The sequence below is a fragment of the Lynx canadensis genome, chromosome A2, assembly GCF_007474595.2.
Source record: "Lynx canadensis isolate LIC74 chromosome A2, mLynCan4.pri.v2, whole genome shotgun sequence".
Taxonomy (NCBI): Eukaryota; Metazoa; Chordata; class Mammalia; order Carnivora; family Felidae; genus Lynx; species Lynx canadensis.
In genome coordinates this window covers 109,157,458-109,184,643 of record NC_044304.2, presented here as the reverse complement: position 1 = coordinate 109,184,643, position 27,186 = coordinate 109,157,458, and the positions used below count along the sequence as shown (strand labels likewise).

Here is a 27,186-nt window from a genome sequence, read left to right as displayed (position 1 = left end):
CTCTTTAACAATAGACTTTCACAAACAGTTAAAAACAGGCACACTGAAAAGCATACCCTTTGCGATGCTATTTTTAAAAACAAGGGACTCTTGAGCTAATTGCTGGGGAAAAGGAAAGTTCCTTTCTGAGTTTGCAACCTGTCCTTGCGGGATTAGTGGGTGGGATTGAGCTGTGCTCGGGAGCATAAATAGAGGCTCAGCTGAGCTGGCTCACTAGGAGGTTTGGACCGCAGTGAGGCCAGCTGGCTCGCACAGACAAGTGGGTGGGGAAATCCAGGTAAGGCTCCTGACAATAATGTTGGCAGGGCACTGGCTAAGAGTGAGTTTGGGGCTCTGATTACCGTGTAAACTTACAGGAATCAATAGAGAAAGAAGTGCAAGGTAGTTCCCAGGGTAATGAAATGAGATGTGGGGAGGGAATTTCCATCAAAGTCTTACCAGGGCCTTTCCTTGGCCAGAGCTGGTGGAGGGCTGCATTCCTGAGCTATTTCAAGGTAATGCTTTCTCCTTTTAGAAACAAGGGGTTTAAGAGTGGGTGAGCTCTAAGAGCTTTCAAGCCTGGGACAGGGCCTACGGTCTTCTGTCACTATGCACTGCTCATCATCTAATGCTCTGTTTCTTTCCCACTGGCTAAAGCACAGTTCCCCAGGACTACGAAATCTCAGCTCAGACTGCCTGCTAGGAACTACACTTGGGAATATTACTGCAGATCAGAAAAATGGTTCTTTTTCTCTGTTGTAAAGATATTCTTGTTGCACCTTCAATCTTGAAATTCATGGGATGGGCTACAAGAAAAGAGATGGGCTGGCTTTCCTGAAGCATTTACGAACAGGGACACTGAAACTTCCTGCAAGTTCATTCCTTGCTAAAGATAAGAGGACGGACATACAGCCACCGTTTCATAGAGTGTGTGTTTGTATCCAAATTCTCATCATTTTCTATGGTTAGCATTGTGATTTTTTTTTTTTTTTTGTTTTCTTTTGTTTTAGAGAGAGAGGGGGAGGGAGCATGAACAGTGGCAGAGGAAGAGAGAATGTTAAGCAGGTTCCATGCCCTGCACAGAGCCCAATAAGGGGCTTGATATCACGGCCCTAAGATCATGACCTGAGCTGAAATCAAGAGTCAGGGGCTTAACTGACTGAGCCACCCAGGCGCCCTGGCGTTCTGTTTTGAGGTGGTTTATGCAGGAAATTTGCAGGCAGAGTCCACTTCGTATGAAACCTCAGTAGAATGAATGTCAGGAGTGAGCCCACAGCGGTGTATTTATAAAGCAGGAGTGACATTAGCCTTCAATGGGTCACCCTGCCATAAAATGCATGTATTATGTGAGCAGTTCCAGCCGGTAAGCTGTGCAGCTATTACAAGGGGTCCTGACAGTCAGGTAACAAGAACGGCCGGTGAGCAAAATAGATAAAACGTCTCACTACAAGTTCGTGATTATTTTTTCTAACATAAAGAGGTGCTGTTGCTATAAGTAAAATACAAAATCAAATGTTTGTTGATAAAGTAATTATTTGCCACAAAGTAATTATTTGTTATGAACCAACTAACATCTAAAAAGTACAATTATTCTCATGTCAAAGTTCTGTTTTGTTTTATTTTTTTCTTTTCTAGTGTTAAAAAGATGTCTTTGTTCTAAGAAGGCTGGGAATTGTTGGCTATCTGTGTAGAAAATGAAGGAAGCGTATCCTTGCTTTTTGTTTGTCTTTTTTGAGTTAGACATTTGTGGCTACCTGTGATGGTTTGGATAGTAACTGGTCAGTTTAATCCAAGCCATCATCTGGGTTTGGTAACTTAGCAATGCTTTTTTTTTTCGAAAACAGCTAACGCTCAACAACAATTTCCACTCAAGCTATCAGAACGTGAGAAAGCCCCCCCCACACCCCCAGCTTAAAAATACTAACCACTGATAACCCATCCTGTTTCCTCTGCAGAATTTATTCAGACCTACACCAATATTAGTGAGATATGTTTAAGCAATTTCAGTCTTTGTCCTTCCTGGAACCCCATCCCCAATTCTGCATGTGATCAATAACCACAGCAACTTGCTAATGCAACTCTCTTTACTAGCTAGCTCTCTCCCTCCCTCACTCATAGATCTCATCTTACCGTTGACTTTCCTACTTATAGGCATCTGCTTTGTAGTAGTGAAGCTTTCCCAAAGAATTAACTGTGAAATACAGGAAGGGAAAAAAAATTAACAAAGAGATACCCATGGGTTGGTTCTCTGTATTATGAGTCCCATAGAATATTTTGTGCAATGAAAGACATGCCCACAGTCACCTACTGATACAGGCCCATGGAGAGAGTCGAAGAACTGTCTCAGTAGACTGAACTTGCATCGACATATTTTAGTCAATTCAGAACTAAAAATGGAATTTGAGTAAATGTTACACTAGGGAGTTATGTGGGTACAAGTTTTCAGTGAAGCGACAAAGTTGGCAGGTTTTAATTTAAATAAGGATTCATTTTACTTAGATCTTACTCTTTAACGGCAATGCCCCCATTTTACCAGAAGGCTGGAGACGTGTGTATGTGTAGGGCCCTTGTTTCAGGATGGGAAAATGGGAGCCAGCCCTGCAAGATGGAAAGATCCATAAGACCTCCTAAGCTTTCAACTCTCTGAATTTCAGACTCTTCATCTATAACATCAGGCATGGGTAGTGGGAATGGAGGAGTAGCCCCTAGGGTGCTGTCCAGTACTCAAAATTTCAAAATATAAAGCTTAAATGTAAACTCCTTTAGCTATAAGAGTATATACATCTATCTATTTTCTTAAAAAATATCTATATACCTATTTCTATACTGTAGGTTTCTATGGAGATCTACATCAGTATACACACACACACACACACACACACAAACACACACACACACACACACACACACACACATATGGCTGTACGCCTGTTAGTAGAAAAGTCAATAGATATTCACACTATGTATTCTTAGGAAAATTATGTGGAAGGTAATTTTTCATACCAGCTAAGCCTCAATTCCTTTGTATCCCATGGCCATGATACAGTCTGAAGGTTTTAAAGCTGCTCATTCCCTTTTGTTTTACTGATATTTTGCTTATTTCCACATCAGATTTGCCATGGAGAAGATCTCAGTGTCAGCATTCTTGCTCCTTGTCGCCCTCTCTTACACACTGGCCAAAGATATCACAGTCAAATCAGGAGCTAAGAAGGACACAAAGGACTCGGCACCCAAACTGCCCCAGACCCTCTCCAGAGGTAGGAGACAGCTTCCGGTCGGCTTCCAATGCCACTTAATTGAGAAGCTGAGACTTGTGTGCCAAACATATTTTTGCATGTGTTTCTTCTAAATTCATCAAAGTTTATCAGTGTTTCTGCTTTGTATATTTATCCCAGTCTTCACCATTGCTTTTCAACATTTTTAGTCTGAAATTATAATAGCTTTAAATATACTGGTTCATTTTGTTCTAGGTTGGGGTGACCAACTCATCTGGACTCAGACATACGAAGAAGCTTTATACAAATCCAAGACAAGGTAAAGAGGAGGGTTACAGAGTTCTCCTAAAGCTCGCAAGTGCACCACCTAGTGATACATAGCTGTACATGAAATCTTACTCATTAAAAATTACCCAATCGCTCTTTGTCTCTTACAGCAACAAACCCTTAATGATTATTCATCACTTGGATGAATGCCCACACAGTCAAGGTAATTTGTTCTTCTAAATACAATTTCCTTTATAGGCTTTTAGCTTTAGGGCCAAGGTTCAGGTCATTCATCTTTATATCCTTAGCACCTAGCATAGTTGAATAAAACATAACATCTTATGTAGTAAGAACCTATTTTAAAGTAACTCCAGGGGCGCCTGAGTGGTTCAGTCAGTTAAGCATCTAACTCTTGATTTCAGCTCAGGTCATGATCTCACACGTTGTGAGTTTGAGCCCTCCATCAGGCTCAGCGCTGACAGCACGAAGCCTGCTTGGGATTCTCTCTCTGCACCTCCCCTTCTGTGTGTGTGTGTGTGTGTGTGTGTGTGTGTGTGTGTGTCTCAAATAAATACACATGTTTTAAATTTAAAAAAAAATAATAAAAGTACAGTACAACTTAAAATACAATAGAAAGCAATGCTTTCAGCCACTGATGAGATGGATACTTAGTGATTCTTCTTTGTATTCTAGCTTTAAAGAAAGTGTTTGCTGAAAATAAAGAAATCCAGAAATTGGCAGAGCAGTTCGTCCTCCTCAATCTAGTTGTAAGTTCACTTTTTTCATTGCTGACATTCCTCCATGACTCATTATTTGAAATCGACAATCCATCTTTTCCTATGCATTCTAGCCACACGGCACGGACTGGGGTCTGTTCCAAATGTCTCCTCTCACAAATTAGAGAGAAAGAGAGAGAGAGAGAGAGAGAGAGAGAGAGAGAGAGAGAGAGAGAGAGAGAGAGAAACATAGTTCATTAATAATCTATCTCACATGCATATGCTTTTATTTAGTGATTAATAATTTTAGCTTGTCTGAAAAATGTGCTCTTGTGGTCAGGATTTTCTCTGTGGCTATAATAATTGGAAGGTTTTTGTCTTCGCAAGTCTCTTCCTGTGCCCCTTTGCCTGCAGTCCTTCTCAGTCCTTGTCTCCTCTCTCCCTGGGAGAGACAGTTTCCTGGTGGTCTAAATGAAATCACTGCACATGCAAAATAGCTTCCCCTCATTCCCACTTTCCTTCACCATCAACACCCCTCCTGTTGGTCAGGCTTTCTGTCTGCAAGTTCTTTCTACTGCAAGTTCTCTCTCTCTCTCCCCCTTCTTTCCAAGTTGACATAGGTTGGCTTCTTCAAAGAGCATTCTTGGGGCGCCTGGGTGGCTCAGTTGGTTAAGCGTCTGACTTCAGCTCAGGCCATGATCTCACGGTCCACGGGTTCGAGCCCCATGTCAGGTTCTGTGCTGACAACTCAGAGCCTGGAGCCTGCTTTAGATTCTGTGTCTCTGTCTCTCTCTGCCCCTCCCCTGCTCGTTCTCTCTCTCTCTCTCTCTCTCTCTCTCTCTCTCTCTCTCTCTCCCCCCATCTCAAAAATAAACATTTAAAAAAAAAAAAACAAAGAACATTCTCATCTTCCTCAGCACTCTTCCACGGGCTCACTTTCCTCTTTCTAACTTTCAGTATTAGTGACTTGGTGAATCTCTACTTGACATACTTGTCTTTTTCATATTTTATATTCTCTATGGACAACTTCATCTACAGCTGTCTTTAACCAATGCCCACACACTGGTAATCCCCACATCTCATCCAAACACGCGACAATTTCCAACTTGTGTGTGCAATCGTGGTCCAGATATTGCATTAGTTAAGCTTCAATTCAACAGGTCCAATGCTGAATTTATCAGCTTGGTTCAAGATTTTCAAGGAGCTCTTCTTTCATTATTCCCTGTTTCACTGTAAGTGTTACTCTAGATGGCAATCTCCTACTCACCTTCAGCAGTCAAGAAACCCTGTGGTCTAACTGCTACATATTCTTGCTATTGGTCATTTCCCTGTAGAGTGAGGACTACTATTTAGTGTCACAATTTTTCTCCGCCTAGTTGACTACAGCATTGCTAAATGGCTCTGTGCCTACAAAATAAGTCCCAGCTAGTCCCACATGGCCATCAGGGTAACGATTCTGAAAACCAAACTGGGGTTATGGTACTTCTTCTAAATCTCTCCAGATGTTCTTGTCTACTCATGAACAAATGCAAACACTGGCATAGTGTGAAAGACTGCTCAAGAGCCAGCCCCAGAATCAGCTCTCTAGCATCTTCTCTCGCCAATACTTCATGCATCCCCTATATTTCAATCCCCCCAAAACACATAGTCAGACCAGAAAGTGCTGTGCCTTTCTTCTACCTTTGTGCAGTCATTCCCCACTGTCTGCAGTGACCTCATTTTACACGTAACCGACTCCTGTTCATTTTTTAAGACTCCTCCCTACTCACTTCAGAAAGTCTTAGTAAAACTTGCACACGGGGCTAAATGTCCTGTTCTGGTCACCCACTTCACCTGAACAGCCTCCATCATAACACTTCACCAACTGGATCCTCGATATTCATTTTCCTACCTGTATCTCTCAATTGACAGTGCATTCCTTAAAGGTAAGTGCTATAAGACAAGCCTGTTTGTTTCTGTAATTTCTCTAAATGTGACTTCTGTTTCTTTCATTATTCTATTTCCTATCTCACCCAACATGTCTTCCCAAACATTATAACTCCGTCCATATTCTCACTTCTTGAATGTTTTTCCTCTTGATCCTATCATTCAGCCCTCTACATCAGGTTTTGAATTACAGTCTGTTCTATCTTATTTATTATTTCATGTGTATAACCTGCCTCCCCATGTGTATTATAAACTCTCTGTGGAAGAGATGTGCCTTAGAGTATCTCAAGATGCCTAGCCCTGTAACGGACACATTTCTGGATTAACAAGTATGAAAACAACTAAAGAACAGACCAACTAAAAGCTGTCTTTTCTTTTAATCTTAGTATGAAACAACTGATAAACACCTTTCTCCTGATGGCCAGTATGTCCCCAGAATCATGTTTGTTGGTAAGTAAAAGTGACAATGAGGTTAAGCACACTGCTCATTTCCCACGTGCTGCGGTATCTCTTCTCGACTCCCCCTCCCCACCTGCTATTCAGTCATGGCCATTGCCATTGTCATGCCCTAACAAGGGGTATGACATTCCTTTACACTTCTCAACCTATTTTCATTAGAAAATTCAAGCTTCTACCTATTTCCTCATCTGTTTCTCATCTGCTAACATTAACTTATCATGTCCTGTCACAAATACATCTGAAAAGGAAGCATTCCCATTAACTCTTTAAATGCATTGCCCATTTTCCTGAATACACCAGGCCTGTAAATACTTATTTTTCATCTGGCAAACTTCCAATTCGTATGTTGGATTTTTCATTCTGACATTTTTGATAATTATTTTGGGGCAAGTGAGGAAGATGCACTGGAATAAAAGAAATCAGAGGAGTCATGCTCCTTCCAGCCACCGGTACTTTTCAGGTGCTTTTCTGTCTGCTGGAAAGGTCTTCCTGCTTCCCCCATGCACTTCCCCCATCACCGAGTTAACTCCCCAGTCATCCCTGTCGTTCACTGACCTGGCACAATCCCCACTATGAGCTCTTGTGACATCATGTTCCTCTCAAGAGACACACTTACCTCAGTGATAAGTTTGCATTTAGTGGGTGATTGTTTAGTATATATTTTCCCCCACAGGACCACCGCTCTTGGGGGCAGGTACTGTGTCTGTTTCTTCTCACCCTCCTATTTGCAGAATGACCCTCTGGTAGGCTGGCAATAAATATTTGTTAAACGACTGAACAAATGAATTGGGAGTGGCTTTGAACCAAGTCAGAGTGATTTAAGGACACTGTATAAATAAATCCACCCCATGGCAGAGCCCACGCTCACTGAGCTCTAACTCACTATTGGACCATCTAACTCACTAAAGGCACATTAACAGGGGAGAGGAACAAGTGAGGGATATAAAGGAAAAAAGCTGAACTGGAGCTAATAGTACAGATTCCATTTTGTTAGCATTTAGAAAACTGAGAGCCCTTAAACCGGGACTTTATAGGTCACCCAGTTACATTCTGTGCAGGAGTTCTTTTCATGGTATCCCTGTCTAAGGGCATTTTAACCCACATTCAATGCCTTCCAAAAAACCCCACCTCAAGCAGCTTGCTTGCTCTTCCAGCTCAGGAGTTTCCACACTGCCTGCATATTAGAATCACCTAGAAGATTTTAAAACTCAAGCTGCCCAGCCACATCTCAAACCCATTAAATCAGAATCTTGCGCAGGGGAAGGCACGGGGAGGGGGTGGGGGGGAGGCTGGAGGTATTTCTTAAAGCTGTCTTAGTGGTTCCAGGGTGCAGGCCATGGCTTGTGAGCCAATGGTTGTTAAAAAGCTTTTCTTATGTTAATTTATTACAAAGAGTAGACCGTGTGTTTGTATCCTGTGCACGTAGCAGAAGTATAATAGGTTTTAAGTCTTTGTTGAACAAATAGATGTCTGCTTTCTGTAATTAATGTCAGTTGGTACCATTCCAACATTCTGAAATGAAAGATTGCCCACTTAAGTACCAGCAACAGACTCTGCATACAAGCGTCTGGTTCTCACACGACCTCTTCATCTGATTTTCAGGACATGTACCTTAAGCTCCTTCAATCTTCTCTTGCAAGACAAGGTGCCTAGACGTGTGTAGACCCTAGCATCTCCCTTTTCGATACACCTTATTGTTAAAATACCTTTTTTTTCTCATTAAGTGAAAAGTTAACTTGAAAGCTTCAAGTTAAATACAAAACATGAAAAAATGGACTTAAACCTATAGGGACATATGTATGCATGAGGGAAGACTCTTAAGTCTTTATTTTTCAAATGTATCCAGATAACAATAAAGTAAACAAAACAGGGGAACTACACGCTTATTTGAACTTTGCTTCTCTTACGGGTTGGCATTCTTTACTTGATTAAAAACAACCTTGGGTTCTGAAAACTAGCATTGGATGTGGGTTTCTAATTATCTAGGTTGCTCTTGGTAACACACTGCAATTACCACATAAGCATTTCAAAAGTTTAAAATAATTCTTTAGTAGGGAATGCCAATGTTTCCACCAAAGCACCAAACACCACCCCGAAAGTATGTATTATTCTGTTTTCGAGTTGCTATAGATAGGACAGCAGGGTTCATAACCTTTCCCACAAATAGCATTCCACAGCTGTCAAATACTCCGGGCCCTGGTTGGGGGACTGCAGCCACTGGCAGGGATGCAGAGTGGATGGCATGGAACTCCGTGAGACAGATCACACGCTGTGTTCCTTGCATGGGCCACAGACAAACACATAGGCTTCCTCACACAGCAGAGCTTACTTGAAAACAGAGACTTCATTCCTGTTTGGTTTTTCTTTGTAGACCCATCCCTGACAGTTAGAGCTGACATCACTGGAAGATACTCGAATCGTCTCTACGCTTACGAACCTTCAGATGTAGCGCTCTGTAAGTGTTACCTCCTGTGAACATACCTATTACTGTTGCTCTAGGAGTAGAGCTCTGATGAGGAGAATCAGTTTGACCCTAACTAGCCTTGTGCAAATCATACTCACGTAGATCTCATTTATTTTAAATCTCAATGAAAGACTATTTAGATTAGGTATCCTTTTCTCTTGGAGGATTCTGTGACCACATTACCTGCTTTTCAACTTTCCCTTAGGCAGTCTATCCCATAACTCCTACCAAAGAATAAATGCAGTAGTAATTGTTTTATTACAATAGTAATAGCGGTAATCTGCATGCCTTATGTAGTTTTTCCAAAAGATGAAAATGAAATAACGTAGTCCAGTTTGTTGACATTGAGTTTAAGTTTAAAGATCAGAAGGAAAGACGGCTCCCAGTAGTTGGAAAGATTCTCACTTTGCCTGGATTTGCCATAAAATGGAAAGACAGACAGTGCAGATAAAGCACCTCAGTGGGAGACTGTACCTAGTTGTCACATCTAATTAGTCCTTCTGGGAAGAAAGTTGGGCTTTATCCCAAGAACCAATTCTGCTCAATGACTAGTGGCCGCGTAGAACTATATCGCCCAATATGTGAGCCATGAGCTACACATAGCACTTCAACATTCAATTAATTAAAATTCAAAATTCAATTCCTCTGGCACACTAACCACAGTTTAAGTATCCAGTGCACCGGCACTGGATATTTTTCATCATCACAGTAATGTCTATTGAGCGGCATTGACCTAAAATATTACGCTGAGAAAGACAGTGAAGCTGCATCTGGGCAGCAGCAAAGATTATCATGGTCCATTGGCAATGCCTCTGGTGGGTGCCGGGAGGACCAGGGAAGCACATTCCAAGCACTGGACATTCTCGAGATAAGAGCATATATCTTATTCAGACTTTGGACTCCTTAAAGGCAGGTATCCTGCACAGGTAATATCACAGTGCTTTGTAGAAAAGGCATGTAATAAATATTGGAAGAGAACTGGAATGTAAATAAAAGCCATTCATATACTTTTGGGAAAAAATTTCATAATAAAATTACCAACTCTTCACCCTATCATGAAATAGAACCCCATTTAGACAATGAATAAAGTACCCAAGTTTAGGGGTTTACTAGATCTATCAACACAATTGTTGGTGGCATCTTGACTGTGGCAACCTTTTCCCCCATTAGTGCTTGACAACATGAAGAAAGCGCTCAAATTGCTGAAGACTGAATTGTAGAGAAAAAGCAACATCTGCAAGCTTTTCCTTCTGTGTCAGGCCTTGAGACTTAAGAAGATCCTAGAAGACTTTGGAGAATGCAGGAACACAGATGGACACACTGATTAATTAGATCAGGGTTATTGTTACAACAGTTACTTTTTTTTTTAATTTGAAGTATATATGTATGAAAACAATCTTGCATACTACCATAGTCAGCCATGATTTTTTTTTTTTAAAATAAATCCTTTTGGGGGTGTTCAATGTTATTTCTTCCCCCAACTTAGTCCTTCAGAGAAAAGCTATTTAATTCATTCACCAAATAGGACTTTTGGACACACAAAATGTTCAAAGAGGAGACAAGACAAACTTCACTGGAGCAATGAAGACCAAAGACAGTCAAAGTTGTCACCTCACCTTATTATGTAGTTTGTCACTGGGTGCCTAAAAATAGTCATGAGCTTAGTCAACAGAAGCATCAAAACAGAATATGTGTTAGTGTAAAAGAATATGTACAAAGGCATCCCAAGAAGATTGGGCACCTAACTGAAGACAACCCCTCCCCACCCTGGTGGGGAACTCCTTATACACACTTTAAGAATTCAATTTTAGTTAGATATTGCACAATTTAACCCTCTCAGAGAAAGCATCTAGCAGACAGCTTTCTCCATCAGAGCACTAATTCAGTGAAAAGGTCATTCAAAGAACATCTGCATCCTTGAACATACCCTCAAGAAATGCTAAGAACTAGCCTTATGATACATTTGGTCTCTCAAAATCATTCAAGAAAAACAGAGTTCTGTGAAAATGCCAATGGCAACATTATTTAAACATACTTTTAAAAAAAGGCAACCTGGAAATATAATGGTTACATAGTTTATGAACTCACAGGGCACTATGTTGTCTATAAAAATAAACACTATGAAGAAACAAAAGGATAAGTGAAAAAGAATTTAAGAATATGTGCTGTAATGGCAAAAGCAGGAAGTGTGTGCACACACAGGTTAGAAAGAGAAGATGCAAACACACAAACTTTTGCTTTAAGCATATGGAAACATCAGCAAAGCCTGTTCTAACAAACCCTTTCTTGCCATCTCCCTATCTTTCCTTTGTGTTCAAATAAATTTAAGCGAAAGCATATGTTGACAACCTCTCTAACTACACAGAATTGGAAGAATGCTGTAGGTCAAGGGAGTATTATTTCAAACAGCTGAATAAAACGGTTGGTAGCACAGTGTCAACATAAAATGGCGCAGCCACTATAAAATATATATATATGGCTGTTCCTTACAAAATTAAACCCAAAATTACCATATGATCCAGTAAATCCACTTCTGAGTATGTCCCCCAAGCTCCTGAAAGCAGGGAAAAGCTATCTGTGTACTGATGTTCATAGCAGCATTTGTCACATAGTCAGGAGGAGGAAGCCACCCAAATGTCCATCGGTGGATGGATGGATAAACAAAATGCGATCAACACATACAGTGGAATGCTATGCAGCCTTAAAAAGGAAAAAAAAATTGTGACAAATACTACAACATGGATGAACCTTGAAAACACTATGCTAAGTGAATAAATAAGTCAGTCACAAAAGGACAAATAACGTTGTTTCCACTTACATGAGGTGTCTGGATAGTCAGATTCGCCAACACAGCAAGGAGCATGGTACTCGCCAGGGGCTGAAGGCTAAGGGGAATGGGTGAGGCAGGTGTTATTGTTTACCAGGTGTGCACTGTGAACTTGGGAAGATGAAAAAGCTCATGGTGCATAGACACTTTTCCAAAGAAGACGTCCGGATGGCTAAGAGACACATGAAAAGATGCTCAGCATGGCTCATCTTCAAGGAAATACAAATCAAAACCACGATGAGATTCAACCTCACACCTGTCAGAATGGCTAAAATTAACAACAGAAGAAAAACAACAGGCGTTGGTGAGGATGCAGAGAAATGAGAACCCTCTCGCACTGTTGTTGAGAATGCAAACTAGTTTGCAGCCACTCTGGAGAACAATATGGAGGTTCCTCAAAAAACTAAAAGTAGAACTACCCTACAGTCCAGCAATTGCACTATTAGGTATTCACCCAAAGGATACCAAAAAAAAAAAAAAAAAAAAACAGATTTGAAGGAGTACATGCACCCCAATGTTTATAGCAGCATTATCAGCAACAGCCAAACTATAGAGAGAACCCAAATGTCCATCAACTGATAAATGTATACAGAAGATGAAGTATATATATATACACAATGCAATATTACTCAGCCATCAAAAAAGAATGAAGTCTTGCCATTTGCAATGATGTGGATGGAGCTAGAATGTATTATGTTAAGCAAAATAAGTCAATCAGAGAAAGACAAATACCATATGATTTCACTCAGGTGTGGAATTTCAGAAAACAGATAAATGTATGGGAGGGGGAGAAAGAGAAAAGATGGAAACCACAAGAGACTGAGGGCTGATGGAGGGAGGGAGGTGGGGGATGGGTTAGATGGGTGATGGGTACTAAGGAGGGCACTTGTTGTGATGAGCACTGGGTATTGCATGTAAGGGACGAATCACCAAATGCTACTCCTGAAACCAATATTGCACTGTATGTTAACTAACTAGACCAGATTAAAAAAGGGGGGGGGGGGGGGGGGGAGAAAAAGCTCATGGTGATGGTTGTAGAACAATGTGAATGTACTTACTGTCACTTAATTATACACTTACAAATGGTTAAAAATGATACATTTTATGCTATGTGTATTTTACCACACTAAAATATATATATATATATATATATATATATATATATATATATATATATATATATATATATATATTTTCTCAGTTTTATTGGCGGCCCCATGGCTTAGGTGGAAAAAGGGAAAGTAATTTAGGGAAAAATTTGGTAACATAAATCACCTGTGAGTCATTTACACGGATGTTCAACATGCCTGGTTAAACCATTTTCACCTGCTTAAGAGCTGCAGGCTGCAAATGATCATCTATGACTGCTTAGCTCTGTTTTGGTTTTTTGTGTGTTTCATGCAGTCAGTAATCCTAAGTAGCTTCTAAGGTCCTTATATTTAGCAATCACTGGTGAGCACAGGAGCTGGCGGAGAATTTAAAACATGCTCTGTGTCAAGAACAGAACTTTCTTCAGTCACTCACCAATGAGTCAGAGTTCAAAGTCCAAGTAAAATGAGCCTAACCTTTGAAAAAGCCACTCGTCAAGTTGTGACCTCCTAAACTGTAAAACGCAAGAACTTGAAAGTAAGCAAAGGTGGTTTCACCCTCCGAGTGGTATCACAGTCCATTGTTTGCCATATATTCTAACTCCAAGCAACGCCCTCCGGCCCTCATTTGAAAATGAATTCCAAAAGCTGATTTTCCTGAGGAGACGGATGAGAAGTAGCCTGGCACATGGTACAGGAGTCTGATTTTCCCCCTTGCCCACTATCTCCAGAGGTATTTCAGTGACTACAATTGCCCGGTTGTGATCACAACAAACAAGAAGACCTCTGTTCTCTTCTCTCTCTCTCTCTCTCTCTCTCTCTCTGGGGTTGAATGGAGGCGTGGGGTAAAGGGCATTACTGGGTTGCTCCCTTAAAATTGTTCAGAAAGCATTGACCAATAACACACACTCTAATTACATTTGGCATTGTCAGGTGGAAAATTAACTGCTAGCCCCAAGCATAACAAGTGCATAGCAACTCCATACAAATCCCCTGGAATTTCCAGAAACCTGAAAAACGCGGTACTTAACTTTATTGTCAATTCTAATAATAAAATAGACATGTGAATGATCCTATTTGTACAATCACAATGTCTGAAAGTGTTTTTCTCTCACAAAATACGGTGTAAAAATGTGATTCTAATTTGTGCAATACCAGCTATGAGGTGAAATCGTCTCATACGTTTACTCAGTGCATTTTCAAAAGGACGCATAAACTAAAACAGGGATAAACAAATATTAAAAAAAAAAAAAGGTAGGAGGAGGTTTTTGGCATAAGGGAACTAAGATTTTAAGCCACTATTCTGGATTCTTTTCTTTTCTTTGCACGGTTGTACTCAGTAGCAAGTTAGTTAGGCTGAACATGCAGAACTGGTTTTCATACCAAAGTCACTGTTTAGATCACAGAGCATCTGAGATGAATGTATGCTACATGAACTCTGATTTTAGGAATTATAGCCTCACATTTTTCCCTTGTATTAGCATAATATTAACTAAAATTTCACCCTTCATATCGAGGTTGACAGGGCAAATGTTCTAAGAAATAAATATTCCTTCATGGAATATGTAAATAGAAAAAAAGAAACTTAAAAAACAAGTGTAGCTTCTTTTTTAAAATAAATGTTAGGTTTAGAAGAGAGGAGCACTAGAGTCTTGAGTGTGCATGACAGCCGTTTGTCGTAACTCAAGGACTGACCCTGATCTGAAATTCACCCTCCTCTGATGCCGTGTGTTTGTGGCAACATCTCTGTGCACGTAGGCAGTGGCCCTCCTGTAATGCTGGGATCAGTCTGACTTCTGTAGCCACATTAGCGGCCATTTGGGATTCAGGATAGACCCATTCAGAGGCCTTTCCAGTGGGTTTATAATAAAGTGTGCAATGAGAGCTTTATCTCTGCCTGCAGAACACAAACAAAGATCCACAGGAGACCTCCCAGAAGAGGCTAGACAATCCATCACCTTCAGATCTGCCCAAGGGAACAGCAGGCCCAGATTAATCTAACAAGGCTGCTCTTGGTACTTGAGAATGTATTATTTCTTGAATGGTTAATCATTAGCTACCACCCACTCTTAGAATGCTATAGTTTAGTAGCCCTAAAGATTCATGCTTCCCAGGCCCTGATTCGTAATTGGGTTGACCCAAATAAGGTCACTGCAATTAGAGCGCAAACAGGGCTATGAAGAGCCCTTTCCACATATAATCATTTTGTACCAAGAAAAGTATGTATTACATCAAGAGATACCAGAATCTCAAGGGAACTTCCAAATTTAACAAAGCAAACGGGGAAAATACAAAATGCCCTAAAGTAAAGACAATGTTCAAAAATCTCACTTGCTTCATGCATCACTTCCAATCTCATCTTATGGGATAAGTAGGAACAATGTTACGGTTGCCCAGGGCTCAATGTGGCATTGAAGGAGAGCAGACTATGCCACTCTTTGACATAAAGATTATTTTGAGCTGATTATTTTTTTAATGTTTATTTTTGAGAGAGTATGAGCAGGAGAGGGGCAGAGAGAGAGAGAGAGAGAGAGAGAGAGGATCTTTGGATCTCTGCAGACAGCAGATAGCCCAATGTAGGCCTCTAACCATGAGATCATGACCTGAGCTGAAGTCAGACGCTCAACCAACTGAGCCACCCAGGCACCCCTTGAGCTGATTATTCTTGAAAAAAAGAGGACACAGGAGCAGTTCTGCAATGAGAGTAGAGGTTAATCCTCCTTTAAGGAAAATTTACATTTATAAAGGAAATCCCTATATGTAAAGGTGTCTCCTTCTCTGCAACAGGAAGAGAATGACTCTAAATCGCAAGAAAGGTAGCAATGTAGAAGTCACTGACCAAAACCCATTTTACAAGACATGCCTTTGTTTACAGTGCTTTTCCTGTTAACCCCTATAACTATCCTTCCCTCCAATTTCCACCTCCCAACACACACCCCTTTCTTTAGTCTTTAGCTAAAGACAGTATTTAAGATGATGTCTTTGTCCATCAACTGATGAATGGATAAAGAAATTGTGGTATATATACACAATGGAATACTATGTGGCAATGAGAAAAAATGAAATATGGCCTTTTGTAGCAACGTGGATGGAACTGGAGAGTGTAATGCTAAGTGAAATAAGCCATACAGAGAAAGACAGATACCATATGGTTTCACTCTTATGTGGATCCTGAGAAACTTAACAGGAACCCATGGGGGAGGGGAAGAAAAAAAAAAAAAAGAGGTTAGAGTGGGAGAGAGCCAAAGCATAAGAGACTGTTAAAAACTGAGAACAAACTGAGGGTTGATGGGGGGTGGGAGGGAGGGGAGGGTGGGTGATGGGTATTGAGGAGGGCACCTTTTGGGATGAGCACTGGGTGTTGTATGGAAACCAATTTGTCAATAAATTTCATATATATATAAAAAAAAAAAAGATGATGTCTTGGGCTATCATGGGGAGTTTCTCAGTTTTCAGGGGTATTTCCTATGTATACATAAGATATTCATGTTAATAAACCTGTTTTTCCCTTGTTGATCTGACTTTTCTTACACATGGTCTAAGACAAGAACTGGGAAGAGCAAAGGGAAAACTATTTTTCCTTCCTTACAGTACCATGGGAACTGCACAATTTGGTTTTCTTGTAAGATCAGCCCGTCTTCCAGAGTCATAGAGGTGACACCACCACCAAATGCTCTAAAATTCTATATATCGACCATTTGCCCCCTTTCTTGGCCTAAAACCCATCGCCGTGACAATTACCAATAAAACACTATATAGCACATAGAATGCAAGAACTTATGAACTGTCAATAACATGAAGGAACTTACATATTTTCCACAAATAAATACGAATGACTTCTCTTTTAAAAAAAAATGCTATGGAGAATTCTCAATGTGGAGAAAATATTAAACACTGAAACATTTCAACAAAGAATGTGGGGAGGACTACCAGTAGACATCAATGCTGGGAGTTCATTTCCATGGCTAGATTATACACTACAATGGCAGGACTGGACTGTCGGTCAGAGCGAATAAAGCAATAAAGAAAAGAATTCCATTTCACTGAATTCATTTAGCAATTCTTCCATTAATTTAATTGAAACATTCACACACAAAGAAAGGTTTCCATTCTTTAATTTTTTAACATAATCCACAGAACCACAATACTATTTCAAATTCAAATTATGAGAGCTCACATTCAAATATGCTTGGATTTGACAAGTTGCTGTCACAATACTGAGAAAATTCATGAAAAAGGTATTTAACAATTTGTAAGATAATCAAATATCTTTTTGCTACATGGGCCAATGCATTAATAGTAACTTGTTTAAAAATGCAGTCTTTTGGACTTCAAATTATTATAAAAGAATAAGAAGGCTACATAGCTAGACTTTCTCAATTTCCCAAACTCATTACATCTCGAAACCTGAAGCAAATGTTACACATCAGAACATTCATGAGACCATTTCTCCTTTGTACTTACCTATAAGAATCAAAAACTAAACCACACGTTCCTAAAGACATAGCTATTTCTAGGCTACATTAGTGTAATCATAAAAGACTACTGGAACTAAATTATCACTTTTATGTTAACAATTTTCACAATACAACTTTCCTAAAAAGACAAAAAAAAAAGAAAAATGGGGGAATTTGGATTTCCCTTACTGAATTTAACCTAACAGAATCTCACCCTTTCTGGCTTTAATAAATGTCAACTCTTCTTTCCAGTAGGAACTATCTACACAGCACAGTGCTACATACAATTAATTATTCCAGTGAGATGTATATTTAGATTTACAATATGATCAACACAATCGTGCCATACAAAGTTTTTCTGCAGGTAAAAATGCTAAGAAAGGCCACAGTGGACAGTGCCAGACACTGTGAATACAGTAGATTACAGGTACCACTGAGGTTCAGAGGAGACCACGAGTATCTAATTTTTTTCAGCAATGGAAAAGGAAAACATTTAGAGAAACGTAAGAATAAAAAATATATAATTCCACTGTCAATAATGTAACTTTTCAGATACTGCTTCCTTAAACAGGCAAATTAGCTGAACTTTAAGTTAGAGAAAGTGAACAAGATCAGAATATGAAAGATGTTCCTTGTTTTCGCATCAAAGGAATGCACTAGGATTAGCACGAGGATCTTTCTGGTTCCTGTATCTGTAGGTCAGCCAAACACCCAGGATCTGGAATAGAAGAAAAAAAAAAAAAAAGAAAAAGAAAAAGAAAGAGAAAGTAACAGTTGTATATATTTCTTCAGTGCATCAATACATAATTCTGGACCTCTGAAGCGCTTTGCATTATTTGTTCAAAGAGGAAGAGGTTTCTTTTTTCCTTTTAAAGTGTAGTGACTAGGGGCGCCTGGGTGGCTCAGTCGGTTGAGCGGCCGACTTCGGCTCAGGTCATGATCTCACGGTCCGTGAGTTCGAGCCCTGCATCGGGCTCTGTGCTGATGGCTCGGAGCCTGGAGCTTGCTTAGGATTCTGTGTCTCCCTCTCTCTGACCCTCCCCCGTTCATGCTTTGTCTCTCTCTGTCTCAAAAATAAATAAACGTTAAAAAAAAAAAATTAAAAAAAAAATGATTTCCTTAAAAAAAATAAAAATAAAAAAATAAAAAATAATAAAGTGTAGTGACTAGCCCAAATTAGAGGCCCTAAGAACAATTACTATGACTACTGTGGTAGGCCAAATAATGGCCTTCCACAGATGTCTGCAACATAATCCCCAGAACCTGACAGAATAGGTTACCTTACATGGTAACAGGGACTATGCAGATGTGATTGGGTTAAAGATCTTGAGACAGGGAGATTATGTGGGTGGGCTGGCTGATGTAATCATAAGAAGGAAGAAGGACAAACAAAATCAGAGTCACAGAGAAAGGGTGATGTGATGACAGATGAAGAGGGGACAGTCAGAGAAAGGATGCTGCACTGCTGCCTTCGACGATGGAGGCGAAGTCCACGTGCCGCCTTCGAAGATGGAGGCCACGGCCACAAGCTGCGCACTCTAGGAAGCTCTAGAGGCTGCCAAAGGCAAGGAAACAGGCTCTCCCAGAAAGCCTCCAGAAGGAGTCTGCATGTGACACTTCTGACCTCTAGCAGCATAAAATCATAAACCCGTGTTGCTTGAAGCAACTCCAATCGTGGTTATTTGTTAGAGCAGCACTAGGAACCTATTACAAACACTGAATTGTCTGGATAGCTAAAATATCACATATTCTGATAATTCAGAAACAAGCTGAGTTGAGGGAAAATTCAGCAGTAACAAAAACCCCACAGTAACAAATTTTGCTAATGGAGATCATTAAAAAATGTTACAATTCCTACCTCCCGAAGGGCACAAAGATCCGTAATTTTAGAAAAGTACTAAGTTGTTATTGTGCTGTTTCTTACACCAGGTTTACCAAAGCGTTAACCAACATAATTTTTTTTTTTAAGAAATGTGTTCATTCTGTTTCTGCCCTCTCAAAGTTGATTTACTTAAAATAATCAAAAATTCCTAGACTGAAAAGATATAAAAATTTAACAGAACAATATGAATTTCAAATTATATTTTCCACTTTAGATCTGTAACAACTTTTCACCTAAATTTTGTATATTTGACTTCATTACTACTCATGAGCCCTCTAAACTACTTCTAGAGAATTACGATCACTCCACAATTTTCTCCCTTACCACAATAATAACACCGGTGTTGTTATAAAATTGACGACCAGCACTGATTAGTTACAACACGTAAGAGCTGATGGAACTACGATCGCTGAGGTGAATCAAGGAAAAATAAGTCTACTTTAAGGAAGTGGAAAGTTTGGGTTGAAATACATACGACAGGGGGAGAAAAGGAATTTACTTAACACATCAAGAGTACTTTGTGACATGCTCTGTTCTTCACACTTTACAAATTCAAACAACTTCCCAAACACCCTACTTGATGGGAACTATCATTATTATCCTTATTCCACTAGCAAAGGAACTGAGGCCAAGAGAGGCTAAATAACCGAGTGATAGTCACACAGGTCACGAGTGCTAGAACCGTGGTTCAAACCTGGAGTGATGCTCTCAGTGTTTGTGGTTGTATGTGAAATCTGATGTGCTGAAGGCCATTCCCAGGCTTACATTCCACCTACCACTTCAACCAGGCTGGTTGTTACAATGCTGAAATATTTACACACCCGTTGTCAAAGAGCAACTCCGTGGACACCCCCCAACCCGCCCAAGCATCATTTCCTTCACTCTGCCTCAGAAATGCTGCACAAGGGAAGAGCTTTTGGTGAGAATTTTTGAGGTTTTAATTTTTTTTTTTAATGTTTACTTATTTATTTTGAGAGAGAGAGGGAGAGACGGAAGGGCAGAAAAAGAGAATCCCAAGCACGCTCCTTGCTGTCATTGCAGAGCCCAACACAGGGCCAGATCCTGCAAATCAGGAGATCATGACTTGAGCAGAAATCAAGAGTTGGATGCTAAACTGACTGAGCCACTCAGACGCCCCTTAAATATTCTATCAGCCCTGGATATATGCCGATAGTGTACGTTACAGTTCTTAGGGGAAACAAAGCAAATGGGTAAAATTAGACCCTCATAATCGGAGGCCACATTTTACCAAAACTTAATTCTTCCAATTCAGCTGTGACAAAATGAGACAGTCTCTACTTTTGCCTTATTGTTGAGCCACTATCTCATCCCTCATTTCCAGGGAGTTTGGAAGGGAGGCCACACCCAAAGTGCAAAAAGATCAAAGTTAGATAATGGATTTTAAGCTTACAAAGCTGCTTAAAATGATTTGAAGATTTTCAAGGGTAACTTTGACTAGAAGGGATCATGAACTCGGCTGATCCTAGAACCTACATCTAGAATGCAGGTCACCAACATAGAAATTGTGTCATAAGCCTATATATTATGCTTTATGTTTATTTGTTAAATATAGGAAGACAAAAGGTAATATGCCAAAATATAAAGATTGGTATTTGTAATTTTAGTTAGTAAATACACGTAATTTTTCATCTTAATAATTTTCTGTATTTTCTACGGTTTCTACAAAGAACGTGTGCTAACTTTTTAACTTTTTTTTCAGATTCTAAATGGTTCTTTTAGGGTTTAAGTTTATTTTCAGGCATGATAAATAGTTCAAATCAAATCATTCTGTTTCACCTATGAGAGGAAATCATTGGTTCGGTTAGTTAGCCTCATCCCTATGATTCGGTGAAATACTGAATACAACAAAAAATTGAAAAGTGAGAGTACCTATAAAATATTTACTATCCAGAAAATATCATGTGGGAATAATTATTTTTAAAATCTCTAACCAGGTTTCAAAGGACATGGTATATAAAATATAAAGCAAGAGTCTATGAAAGAACAATGTCTTCTTAGCTCTTAGATACCTAAGACTCAAGAGTTTATATTCTTAACAGAAATGATAAACAAACAAACAAACAAACAGTAGGAGGAGGGATGAATAGGCAGAACAGAGAAGACCTACAGGGCAGGACAGCAAAAAATATTCTGTATGATATTATAATGATGTCATTATAATACATGTCATTATACATTTGTCCAAACCATATGATGTACAAAAGTAAACCTTAACATAAACTATGGACTTTGAGTGATTATGATGTGTCATTGTGGGTTCATCAATTGTAACAATGTCCCACTGTGGTGAGTAACGGTGACAATGGAGGAGACTATGCATGCCTTTCTAAGGGCAGGGATATATGGGAATCTCTGTACCTTTCTCTCAGTTTTGCTATGGACCAAAACCTGCTCCAAAAAAATAATAAATAAAGTCTGTTTTTAGAAAAAAAAAAATAGGTGGAGCGCCTGGGTGGCTCAATTGGTTAAGTGTCCGACTTCGGCTCAGGTCATGATGTCGCAGTCTGTGAGTTCAAGCCCCGCATCAGGCTCTCTGTGCTGACAGCTCAGAGCCTAGAGCCTGTTTCAGATTCTGTGTCTCGCTCTCTCTCTGACCCTCCTCCATTCATACTCTGTCTCTCTCTGTCTCAAAACAAATAAATAAATAAACGTTAAAAAAAATTAAAAAAAAAAAATAGGCATAATTGAAGGTAGTGTAACCTGATGAGAAGAAAACGGAGCTGCTCAAAAGAATCAAATTCAGGGCACCCGTGTGGCTCAGCTGGTTAAGCATCCAACTCTTTATTTCAGCTCAGGTCATGATCCCATGGTTTGTTTTTAAATAAACATTTTAAAAAAATAAAAAATAAATAAAGAATTAAATTCTCAAAATAAATCCCAAAATAAAAAGGAAACCAAGTAGCAAAATCCTGATAATTGTCGAATCTGGCTAATGGGGTAATGGAGATGGCTCATCCCGATTTTTTTCTATCTGTATTTTTAAGTTGTTTCATGGGGAAAAAAAATCATACTGATTAAAGGAAAGGAAGAAATAATGCACAAAATTGTTTTTAAACAATACATCAATTTTCTTGTCCGATGTTACAACCAACCCACTAGACAGCTCTTTCTTGAGAAAAAGTGAAACAGAAAAAATGCTTAGAATAGGAAGAGATGTCAGGGGAGACTTCTTTTAAAAAATGAATATTAACCTTGGTCTTTATCTCCACTTTGTAAATAACAGCCAAGTGTGAATTTTTTCTTCTCACGAGGAGAAAAAAAAGGAAACTGAAAACAATAAAATATATAACATATATACATGTATATAACATATAAATATATATATGTAAATATATTATATATAAAATATATAATATATAGCACATATATAATGTGCTATAGGGGTGCCTGGGTGGCTCAGTCAGTTAAGTGCCTGATTCTTGATTTTGGCTTAGGTCATGATCTCACGGCTCATGAGTCTGAGTCCCATGTCAGGCTCTGCATTGACAGTGCTGAGCCTGTTGGGAATTCTCTCTCTCGCTCGCTCTCTCAAAATAATGTATGAGTTAAAAAAATTTTGGTACATATTGCCAACTCAGCTTTATCAAGAAATGTCCACAGAGATTGAGAATTTAATAAAGACAATGCAAAAGGAATTAGCATTCCTCTACAATTATCAAACAATATGAGTGTGGTTTTGCTTACAGACACATATATTATCTGTAACTGTATTAATATGAAAAATATATTAATACAAGTTATATAAATAAGAAATCAATAATACTGTTTACCTCTAGGTTTTGGAAGGCTAGGAACAACGGAGGATGGGTTTGGAAGGCAATTTTTCAAAGCTTATCTTTATATGTGTATATGTGTGTATGTGTTATATACTATATATATTAAACGGTACGAATGTCTTACCTATTCCAAAATTTAAAATTATAATTTATCATACAACTCTATAAATAGAAGAGACTCTAGAAATAAACCAGTCCAAATTCATTTTATTAGTTCATTAAATTTTAAATGATTTAATGATGAAGCATCTCACCCTGTCTAAAGTTCATGCTAGATCTGTGAGGTCTTCTGATTTCAAGCCAGGGTTCAAACAATTATAATACTAAGTCTCAGTGAAAATATTCATTGATACATTACAAAAGTTAAGGGCCATGCTAAGGTAAAATGTAATGCTCTCTTGCCATATAAAATGGATCCCTATGACAAAAGTGGAAAGATAGCAAGTTATTTGCACATACCTCTGTGAAGCTGAAAAAGAGGCCAATGCCACCAACAAATCTCAAAACCTCTCCAGCATATTTTCCTATTATTGGAGCACACAGTGAACATGGGTGGCTGCTTTTGACACAGCTCTGTATCAATTTAAAAAAAAAAAAAAAAGAGGACTTTTATTTCAAAGTACAGTTATAAAAAGCCGATAAAAATTGAACCCACATAAAAATGAGTGGCTGAGTATTATATCCAGTCTGGGCCTTGGCTATTTAGTACTGTCCTAAATTCTTAGATGGCTCACACGATTCCCACCCCCAGTGTACACACCTTGAGTAATCACCCCCCTTGACTGTGGATGGGATTTGTGAATACGATAGACAGTCACTCCCATGTTTGCGGTGTGTTACATAAGATATCATCTTAACAGAATGGAAATTATCAAGCTGACTTTGATGCTGCCATATTGTGAGAGCAAGAAAACAGGACCTAAGTCCTACAACCACCAGACAGACACCCAATTCTGCCAAGAACCCACTGAGCTTGTCAGAGGACCCTAGGCCTCTGATGAGACTACAGCCTTGGCCAACACCTTGATTTCCCCCAAGGGAGATCCTAAGTGGAAGACCCAACTAAGCCACACTCACACTTCTGACCCATGGAAACTGAGATAATACACAGGTGTTGTTCGTGTGTTCCACAGCAGTAGAAAGTTAATAATCCCATGAAAGAGGCTTCATTGAGGGACAAGCCAGTTCAGGGCTCAGAGAGATGGTTATAGGAGTTTCCCCAAAATTTTAACACATGTGAACTTCCTAGGAGAGCTAAGCTCCAACTCCAACCTCATATAGGGGTCTGGCCTGGGACAACAGTATGGCTCTAATTTGCCCATTGCTAGCTCAGCTCCCACACAGAAGGAGCATGAAGTTGTAATGGGGAAGGAGGGAGGGAGGAAATAGGATCCACATATCCTTCTCCCGCGACATTTAAATGGTTAAAAAGCACAATTTAGGATAGACAGGTCTCCTCCCACTACCCTGATATGTTTCAAAACCAAGATATTTGTACGGCTCCTCTGCATCTTGAAGGCTGATGGGCTCTTACTTTTCTTTCACAACTTGTTTTAGAAAGAGTAGAATGGGAATGAATTAGGGGCAGAACCAGAAACATCTGTGTCTGGCAGGGCCCTGGGATATTTAGCACTCTCAGGAGTGGATACTTGAGGACAAATGATACAATAATGTCCATGGTATATGTAAAGCATTTTAAAAATACAACTGAGCATCAGAAAATCCATTTCTTTCATGGTAATCATTATTCATCTGTATGCAATACATCTCCAAAAAATACATTATGCTTTGTACTTACAGCCAGACAGGTGTCATTTGGGTTATAAGTTCGAAACCCACAGCAATTTAAATTTCTCTGGATGTCATTTCGAGCACTTGCTGTATTGTTCCAACCAACTTCGAGAAGCTGACCCTAGAAAATGCATTAGTATGTGCATTAAGATGTGTTATCCCTGGACAAAATGTATAAAGCTAGAGACTGCAACTTTTAATACTGAGAGTATCTAAAATAAATACTCTTTGGAAGACCATTAGAAGTTTTCAAAGGGCAAGAACTGAATCTGGAACAAAAATTAAAGCACTGTGTCTATCCCAAGAATGAAAAGTCTCAATTTTTACATGCATTTTTTAAAAAAGCACTTAGTTCAAAAAATTCTCAGACTGAAACAAGACAAATTTTCCATTGCCCCAGAGATCCTTATTCTTTTACCAATTAGAGTTTGGAAAGCGTAGCTGTTAGAATGGAATCACAAATGTTTCATTGCATAATGGTGGGGAAAGACTGGGTGAACATCTTTTAGTAGTAGCACTTTTTACCCAGGGAAGGCAAAATTCTACTTCAAGGATGCAAAAAATAGCAACACCTGATGGTGTCTCAGGGCGCCAATCAGCCCCACGAAGGCAATCAGGAACAAAAGATGTTAGGTATGTGGAGTGAAATGCCATTCTGAGCAAGTTACTTTATATTCCAATCATTTCTCCCCTTTTTTCTTACACACCCTATGTGGTCTAACAAAGCTGGAGATAAATGCCTTTGCTTACCTGTTGCTCCTCGTTCAGGGCTAAGCAAGCACATGATACAGAAAACTGAACAACAAATACGAGTAAGAGAATAATCATGTACTGAGAATTGAAGTTAAGGCATTTCTTGATACTCTTAAAATAATATAAAATAGAGGTACTGACAACATCAGAATGTACTAGAAGGGATTCAATCAGAAAACAGAACAAATGGCACCTAGAGAAAGTTCAAAAAGAAGACACACGATTGTTATTTTCATTAATACACTGTAGGTATAAGTTCATAATAAAAAATACTAATATTTAACTAACAGCTGATCTACCAGAACTTCATTTAGATTATAATAAACATTTTTACATGTATAAAACAAGAAATAAGTATAGATAAACATACGTAAGATTTCTTACTATTAAATCTAAAAAACAATCACTGAAATTCTCAACCAAATATTAACCTTCTAGAACGGGTCTATAGGTCACTGAATCAGTTCAACGTAACTTTGAATTTGCAACACATAAAGAGGACTATACTGAACTCTCAGAATACACTCTTCACGATGTGAAAAGGAGAAAATGGAAACATATGAACATACAGTAATTTCACCATTAAGAAACATTCCTAATGTTGATTACACAACAAATTGTTGTGATTACACAACAAATACACATAGGGCATGCTAGGAGTTGCTGTCTGGCAATTAATTTCCTAATGATAATTCCAAATCCGTTGTAAGTTATCGAAAGAATAATCAATAAAGGTAAGAATGAATTCAACTGGGGTAAAAATTCGGCTTTTAAAAAAGGATACAAAAAAAAGCAACACCTGATGGTGTTTTACAGCTCCAATCAGCCCCACCAAGGCAATCAGGAACAGGAAAATGCCCACTGCAATGACGACGCCGACCACCCGGAGGCTGGAAATCAGCCCGAAACCAATGCCCCATGCGGCGATTCCAATTAGCAACAGACTAACCAACTGCAAAAACAATCAAAAGGGCCAGGGAAGGGGTAGGGGAAAAAGGAAAGAGAAACAGGGGAGAAAAACATCAATTTATATAATAATATCAAGAACATTTTTCAGTATCTTACAAATGACTGCTCATACTCAATACTAGAATACACCCAAATCTTAGTAGATAGTGTTGTTTTAACAAATCAGTCATGCTTTAAAAAAAATAATAATAATCTATGAAATTATTACGGAGACTCAGAGGTCATCTGGTTTACTAAGCTCTACATGATTTCTCCCTATGCTTTTGAAATAATGGCATATGAAGAACTTCTCAATGCCAATACATCTCAGTCCAACATGTTGATTTCTTCACATGGTAATCACTTATGTTTCCTTCAAAGCCCAGTTGCACTGTAACCTTCCCCATCCCTAATAAACTCTGTTCTTTAAATATGGTTCTACTGTTCCCTTCAACACACTCACATTCTGTCGCCAAGCCTGTCTTTCCTGGGAGACTCAGAGCACCTTGAGAATGGGCCCCCATCTTCTTATCTGTCTATAGCCCTGAAACCTATCTCAGAACCCAGGCCTTACGACCAGTCCAAAATTTCTCAAGGAACTGTTGAAAATAACTTCT

General features: G+C 39.1%; 2 protein-coding genes across 3 annotated transcripts in view; one reads left to right on the top strand and one right to left on the bottom strand.

Annotated features, from left to right (window-relative positions):
* The first annotated feature begins 215 nt into the window (after positions 1-215).
* On the top strand, positions 216-10,459 carry AGR2 (anterior gradient 2, protein disulphide isomerase family member). 2 transcript variants are annotated; one of them, XM_030308051.1, is made up of 8 exons: positions 216-277; positions 3,091-3,236; positions 3,450-3,513; positions 3,632-3,684; positions 4,155-4,228; positions 6,490-6,553; positions 8,934-9,017; positions 10,197-10,459. In XM_030308051.1, the coding sequence occupies exons 2-8, from the start codon at positions 3,098-3,100 to the stop codon at positions 10,244-10,246; spliced, it is 528 nt and encodes a 175-aa protein (XP_030163911.1). In that variant the 5' UTR covers positions 216-277; positions 3,091-3,097; the 3' UTR covers positions 10,247-10,459. The 2 variants fall into 2 exon arrangements, with proteins under 2 accessions (XP_030163911.1, XP_030163912.1); XM_030308052.1 differs by lacking the exon at positions 216-277 and adding an exon at positions 447-494.
* A 6,530-nt stretch (positions 10,460-16,989) lies between these two features.
* The window catches only part of TSPAN13 (tetraspanin 13), a 31,745-nt gene continuing 21,548 nt past the window's right edge, over positions 16,990-27,186 (bottom strand). The window contains exons 2-6 of the mRNA XM_030308050.1: positions 26,406-26,573; positions 25,619-25,699; positions 24,876-24,989; positions 23,537-23,650; positions 16,990-18,116 (exon numbers count right to left, since the gene is read on the bottom strand). Of these exons, the coding sequence (XP_030163910.1) occupies positions 18,042-18,116; positions 23,537-23,650; positions 24,876-24,989; positions 25,619-25,699; positions 26,406-26,573 (552 nt within the window). The 3' untranslated portion in view covers positions 16,990-18,041. The remainder of the gene's footprint in view (positions 18,117-23,536; positions 23,651-24,875; positions 24,990-25,618; positions 25,700-26,405; positions 26,574-27,186) is intronic.